At 35.4% G+C, this 7,500-nt stretch overlaps 1 protein-coding gene across 2 annotated transcripts in view; it reads left to right on the plus strand.

Moving 5' to 3' along the window:
• The window catches only part of LOC138038736 (tetratricopeptide repeat protein 37-like), a 60,919-nt gene that overhangs the window by 7,881 nt on the left and 45,538 nt on the right, over window positions 1-7,500 (plus strand). For both annotated transcript variants that reach the window (XM_068884774.1, XM_068884775.1), the window contains exons 6-12: window positions 1,237-1,272; window positions 1,739-1,852; window positions 2,241-2,382; window positions 3,073-3,207; window positions 4,008-4,109; window positions 4,387-4,447; window positions 6,809-6,881. In XM_068884774.1, coding sequence (XP_068740875.1) covers window positions 1,237-1,272; window positions 1,739-1,852; window positions 2,241-2,382; window positions 3,073-3,207; window positions 4,008-4,109; window positions 4,387-4,447; window positions 6,809-6,881 — 663 coding nt within the window. The remainder of the gene's footprint in view (window positions 1-1,236; window positions 1,273-1,738; window positions 1,853-2,240; window positions 2,383-3,072; window positions 3,208-4,007; window positions 4,110-4,386; window positions 4,448-6,808; window positions 6,882-7,500) is intronic.

Genomic DNA, 7,500 nt, shown 5'->3' on the forward strand with positions numbered 1-7,500 from the left:
AGGACACTACAGTGTATTACCGTCTCGTATATTGCGCGTTCTCTTGACCAAATATGGTAAAATGGCGTAATAAGGGAATAATAATGTGAATTATGAAATATTTTTTGCTATATTCCATGAATTTTGCGAATTTTGTAAAACTATGTATGAGAGCCTATTGCCTGCTAAGTGATGTTCATTAAAACTGTTTAATTAATTGATAATGACATTTATTGGTCTTTCCTATTGTTGAGAAAGGCTGATTAGTAGAATGCAGTTTTCAATACAGTTATTAGTGCTTCTTTTACAGAGTTACACGTAGTAATAAGAAACAGTCGTCCATCTTTTGTGGCCAGCACAAATATTATTATAATCTTTAAAGCCTTTATTATAATGTTATTATTTATTTAAAGTTAATAAAAAGTCTCACAAGATTTTTGGGAAAAAACAACTATTAGTGTCCAAAGTTTAGGATGAAGTACATGAATAATTTGACATTAGTTTCATTATTTTATTATCATCACAAAAAATTACACTTGAAACACAGGCGCCCCCAGTGTGAGCATGGCCAACAAAAAATACTGTATACAGATTTTTATGGGAATCCTGACAAAAGACTTAAGAAAATAATTATTTCCCGAGTTGCTCAGAGGAAAATAGCACAGGATATTCGGAGTTTGACGAACCAATCAGCGCGCGAGTTCAACGCTATCCACTGTTTTAGTATATAGTAATCCTGGATATTCCATGGTCACAATTCCACATCAGAATCAATTGACTCAGGCAGTAGTTTGTTCACAAGTTTGCAAGAAAACAGCTTTCAAAAGAGGTGCTTCTGCATCGCTTACATGTAAGTAGCCACAGCGTCGACTGTTGATAACAAACTGAACCTTGCAAGGGTGGCAGACGGTAGTTTGTCAACTGCAAATTACTTTATTCCCCTCAAATCATGTCGGATCTGGAAAATAACCACACAGGACGGAATCCACCCACAATGGCAATAAGGTTAGGCTTTTTGATTTAGAATCTTTTCATATAATTATCTTCTTAAGGCTGTGCTTGAAATAGTTCTATAATACCTTCGGTTTTTGCCTTCAACATATACAGCATTGTCTCGGAGAGAAAGAAAATTCCTCTGGCACCCAGCTAATTGTAGCATCTTTTCATTAGTGTTTTTAATAATATTTAGTGTTTAGTCTAGCTTCACTTTCCTTGAGAAAATTCATCTCTCAAGTGCAAATTGTCTTCTTTCTTTAGAGGCAATCATTGGGACAAGAAAATAGAAACATAAAGGTACAGTGTGTTAGTAATTTTGTGACTGATTCAGTCGATTATTGTACAATGTCATGTAATTTCCAGTATCAAGACCTCATTACCAACACTGTAGTCAACAAAATCATCATCATTTGTCCTGATCCTTGTCAACACAGCAACAATAACAGCAGCATCACCACTATCACCATCATTCAAATATGATCATGTTCTCTCGAGATAATAAAGTTAACATAGTTTCCTGGTAATTGCTGCAGAGGTCGCAAAATAATGATATAAATTATATGTGGGAGACAAAACCCAAACCAGGACCATTTAAGTGAACAGTGTGCCCCCAACCCCCCCCCCCCCCCCCCCCATCCTCTTTCTCTAATTTTATAGTGTTGGTCCACTTTGCTATCTCCTCTCCCTGGAGGCTGACATCTTTGATAACCAAGTGACATTAATTTTTCTGGAAACTACTCATTTCTTCATTTGTTTGTTCTAGTTGAAGGCAATTTACGAGAAAATTGTCACTTGCGAGAGTTTGCCTGAGGAATTACACAACCAGCTAGAAAGACACTTTGAATGTTACATAAAACTCTTAATATCAAAACTCCAGGTAAATTTCAATATTTGTACAATTGCAGAAAGCTTGTGTACAGATGTTAAAGATTATTGATAATCTTAAAATAGTTTATATTGGTAATAATCTTCTAATCTTTTTATGTTATCTACATGTATACTCTTCTAAAGGCAACAATATTCATGTAAAATCTCCTGAGGAACATCAGAAACAATATTTTAGGCCTGTGAACCACCATATACAGTACCAATTCAGTGTGGTGTCTTAAGCGATGTTGTCACAGCATTATGCATATTAGGTAGTTTTTTGTATTTTTAATTAATAGTCGATATTAATTTGCTTTAAACTTACTTTAAACACACAATGTTCATGTGATTTCAACTGCTGTTTTGGCTAATGTTTGTATTAAAATTGTAATTGACAGGCTGGTGAAGAGCAAGGCCTGCTCAAGGAGGAGAAAAGTGAAATCAATGATGCAGCAAAATCTATGATTACCCTATTTCCAACGTCCAAATTTGCCTTGGAATTCCAAGGAAAAGATTTTCTTCATTCCCTGGTTGCTGCACGTAAGAGTTCTTTGCATTTTTGTGGTATTACTGTAAGTAGATTTAACTTGGAATAGCAGTCGTGGTGGGAAAGCTTGATCTTCATGGTCAAATGCTTGGTTATTCTGTATTCAGGGTCGACCAAGATAATTATAATAATTCTAATTCTGAAAATAGTAATAATGAATGGATGCATTACAAATCTTAACAAACATTAATAATTATTATTATTAGGCTAAGCATAATATTAAAAGTCAAATTTAAGAGAGGCAAGACTCATTTTCTGTGAATACATCAAGTACCAGTACATGGACTGTACTTACAATAACAATAATTATAATAAATTATTATTATTATTATAAGTTGGGCAAAAATTAACATGGCATATTAAGATAAAATATTTATGACAACAACATTTTATTTATAATAGGACAGACTGGTCCACAATTAGCGTAGCTATTCAAGGCGGGCAACAGTGAAGCATAATAGAACAGACTCAGCAAAGAAAACAAAATTAAACAGCTTACACTAATTGAGACTTGGGTCATAGCATTTTGGTATTTGTTCTTCAGTTCTGACCATAGTCAAAAACTGATTTTACAATCCTGCGTTAAATTTTAAGTTGAAGCGAATGTGCACTGAATGTTCAAAGTAATCTTCAGCTCTGTATTTTAAGTACTGGTATTAAGCCATCTCGTTGTTCACTTGCAGCCACACTTGAGATGTCAGATTTATTTCAAAGACTGTATCACATGTATCCAGAGTCTAGTGTTGGTGCAATTGGACTTGGCAGTGTCTTACTGCATCAGAAAGATTTTTCCGTGGCCATGGTATTATTGCAGAAAGGTAAAGATTGACCCCCAATACCCTTCCTTACTGTTGATATGAAAAAATATTGTGGTTGAAACTACTGTACATGTAGCTTGAGCCAAGAAATGTCAAAATTATCTTAATTAATAGTGTTTGATTATCTAAACGAGTGCAGAGGGCATCAGCTCAAGTTTTGGAAATGGCCACAAATGACAGTCCTTTCCAGGTTAATAAAGATCCATTGTATGAACAATGTGTACTTATTGATTTGTGGTTGCCATTTTTTCAAGCAGGAAAAATTGTTGAAATGTCTAAGCAACACGTGTACGCGTACATTGTGTATTTCCTTCTTAACTGGAGTAAAAAATTCCACGTTGTCAATTTGAATGAGGAGTTGACTTCCCCAAGACCCTAAATCTCTGATTTTTTAATTCATGCAAACTAACAAATAAAATTATCTTTTATAACATTGCCATAATTTTGTTTATGTGTTCTGTTCACACAGAACCACACAACTGTACGAAAATGTAGACACCTAGCAGTTAGAAAATTCGACCTCCAAAAATCGAGATTGAATTATTAGCTGGTAATAATTGGTCCAAAATTAAATTTTGACTGATGCGGTGTGAACACCTTGACCATCCAAATTTTAGCCAATGGCTGTATTTTGGATTGGGTAAAGTAGCACTCAGTGGTCCTCAGTTCTGTGTGAGCAGAGCAAAACTATTGAATGGTTTTGTGAGAACATGTCTGGTTAAAAGTAACTGTTTCAACCAGTCGAAAATTTGTCTGGTACCGTGTGCACGTAGCCTTATACAGTTTGGTTCTGAATTTAGGTCTTCAGACTTTCAGTGACTGTCCATATGGCTGGTTGTTGCTTTGTGAAGCTCAAAAAAGTCTTCATCGCTATCAAGGTGCTTCAAACAGTGCGCAAAAAGGTATACGTCTAGCTGTTGGTCATGTTCTTTGTAGCCTGTGGATGATAAGTATCATAAGAGAGGAAGGATATAATATACCGGTACATATTTTTGCGGAAGGCTTTGATTAGGGAAACTGAAAGGATAAAAGGATGACTTTCTAAACAATTTACATTAAATTAACATATACATGTACGTGTTCAAACCTTGTAGCAGTATCGCAAATGGTGCCTTTGCTCCTCATTTAACATCTGAGCTGGCTTTATATTCTTGTTTTTGTGATTTTGTTTCTATCAAGGTCTTAACTGTGTAAAGTGCTCTTCTCATGATGTGAAGAAAAAACTGCAGAGAAAGCTTAGGTATTGTACAAACCTTCCCTTTTCTTAAGAGACATTGTTTGGTGAATGTGAATACCTTATATTCAGGGAAACTACCCGCATATAATTTATGTTCAATAGGAACAGTAGTCCACATTTATGTGAGTCAAGTCATGAATAAAAAAGTGTGAGCACGCTTTTTTCGTTGGTGGTTGTTAAAATAATGATTGTAACAATCATCACTTTAAAGTCGACTAAATTGTGTCCCAAGCTTGTATATGTTGCAAGTTATTTAGTTCCTTATAGTTTAATTCGTTTCCAAACCAGGCCAATTTGTTTCAACCTAGGTCAAATCAAATCAGATCAGATGTTGGTTTTAGACAGGGAGAGGGGCTGTTGCAGTCTGTGGTGAGAGTACGATCATAATTATTTTATCGACCACCAATGTGTTTCTCGTTTAATTCCTGAAACTTGGCGTCTGATGTGGGTTGTTATTGTTGGTTCTCTAGTCTGCTTCAGGAGGTTTTTCTCTGTTTACTCTAGTTTTCTTTCCCTCTTTTCAAAAACCAACTTTTGATTTGATTTGAGTTAATTTGATTTAACTTCAATGTACAGTCAGGGCTCGACACTAACTTTTGACATCACTTTTCACTTTGGAGAGTACGGTAGGTTTCAAAATTTACGTTCCACTTCAAATTTTCACTTTGTAAAATGGATTACAGTATTACAATGTTAAGTGGCTTACTGCAGAAATAAAAATGTTTCTTGGTACTGTCAGTGTGTTACATTATTATTATCATTGAGACGCCCCTATTTCAATAACAAGTGAAACTGTAGATGTTACAGCTTCTGTAGCAATTCCTTCAGTTTGGCTTTCTTCCACTTCATTTTCTTTTTGTGTAGGCTGATTATCGCCACGTGAATTCCACATAAATCCAAAACCAGAAAGACTCATCTTTAAAATCCAATATGGCGCATTCAGATAAGACGTGTGATTGTTGTACCCAGTCTTATTCAGACAGGAGCTCTTCAATGTTGTGGAAAATAAGTTTGCTAGTCATTCAATGTTTAAGGGTTGCTTGCTCATTTTATTTGCATACTTTTGGCGTAAGGCCTTTTATAAAAGGAAAAATCGGTTTTCCATTGTATTCAAAAATTTACTTCCCAAATTGGGCAAGTATTTTGGTTAATTTCTATCATTTTAAATTTTTTCTTTCCAAGTGTTAAATTTACTCTCCAATGGGAAAAGGGGGAGTGTTAATGTCAAGCTCTGACAGTGTCCAATAAAAACCCCAGTACTAATGGGAGCAGGGTTGGCGCACTGGTGAGAGCACTCACCTCCCACCAAATTGAATGTGGCCCGGGTTCGATTCACAGACTTGCAGCGTCATATGTGGGTTGCGTTTGTTGGTTCTCTACTCTGCACCGAGATGTTTTTCTCAAGGTACTTTGGTTTTCTCCTCTCCACAAAAGCCAATATTTGATTTGATCTGATTTGATTTTTTTTTAATGAGTTAATTCCGTTAGTGTCCCCAATTAGTGCTCTTGTGCTAAGTCCATTGACACTTACATAAAGTTATTATTATAAATGTAGAAGACTTGACACTCAACAAGTTCATCATTTTGACAAGAGGGAGAATCAGATTACCTAGAGGAAAACCTCTTAAAGTGGAGGAAAACCAATGAATTCAACCAAATTAAGAAATATACATGTGTTTGGAGTGCTATCACAGCATTGTAGGTTCTTGAATGGTGAAGGTATTCTGTATGATGGCTAGCTGGCCACTGATTAAACTTCTAGATTCCCCGGGAACCCATTGTTTCCCATTACAAGGTACCTCCAACAACAATTAATGGTTATTATTAAAAATTATTCCATGAATGCGCATTGTATATGATGTGGTAAATAGCCAACGAGGTGCATAGCGCCGAGTTGGCTATAACCACTCTCATATCCAACAGGCGCAAATGGAATAGTAAAGTAATAATTATTCCTTAAACTCTAAAAGTTTGGAAGTACGGAATACGAGCAAAAAAAGGGGGAAAATCGGAGCGGAATCGAAAAAATTTGATGAAGATGCAATGTTGTGTAATACCTTGTGGTCAGACAGACCTAGGCTTATCACAAAAACATTTCTTACCTTTTTGCATACTTCTAAACGTTGGAATTGATCGAAACTTTCCACAACAAGGGTTATTTTTGCTTTATTCAGAGAGAAATTTCGCTTTCCAGCAAAAAAAAAAAATTAGCTTAGCGATGCTTAGCACAACGAATTGCCATAATTATAAGGTCAAACTAAGGTACATGTATATACCGGTAAGCTGGTAAATGAGATTGAGTGAGTCAGTCTGAGCACGAGAAATGCATTACATAGTAAGTTGAACCTGTTTTTAATTCAATAGCTTTTCTAGAGCTGATGCTCTACTGAAACAAAGCCCAGAAGGAGTGGTACTTGCAAAAGAAATATACGAAGAGGTCAGTACTTAAAGTGCCTATAATCCCCTCAAATCACTTTTCCACTTCATTTATTCTCCAAAATCATCCCAAATGAAAATGTACATCGTGTTATTTCTAGAATCTTTTGATTGAAATTTTACTTTTTCTATTGTCTTTGAAAGACAGGAAAAGTGGTCATACTTTGATCAATAACAGAGCAATGAAGTGGAATGGGTTGATGTCAAAATAAAAAATTATTAATTTGCATGGCTATTTTCAAAGAATTTCCCAATGCAAAGCAGTTTGTGACATCAACCCATTATCGAACCTATTCCCCTTCATTGCTTGGTTATTGATCAAACTATGACCACTTTTCCCATCTGCTTTTTTTTTTTAATCAGCATGGCCTAGTGTGCCAGATTTGTATGTGATTGCTGCAGTTTCAAATTTCCACTCTGACCTCCAACTGTCTTTGGCAGTCCCAATTTAAACTTAACCAACAACAATTATTGGTTCCTTCCTGAAAGTTCTCAAATAGGAACCATTGGTACATAAAACAGGTTTTTAAAAAATGTATACTACAACCTCTCTTTACTACCAATTCACCAGTACTTTGCTAAAAACACTTTTTTTTTCACCATTTAGAAGTTTTATGGTT

This window comes from Montipora capricornis, chromosome 2 (assembly GCF_036669925.1).
Source record: "Montipora capricornis isolate CH-2021 chromosome 2, ASM3666992v2, whole genome shotgun sequence".
NCBI classification, from domain to species: domain Eukaryota; kingdom Metazoa; phylum Cnidaria; class Anthozoa; order Scleractinia; family Acroporidae; genus Montipora; species Montipora capricornis.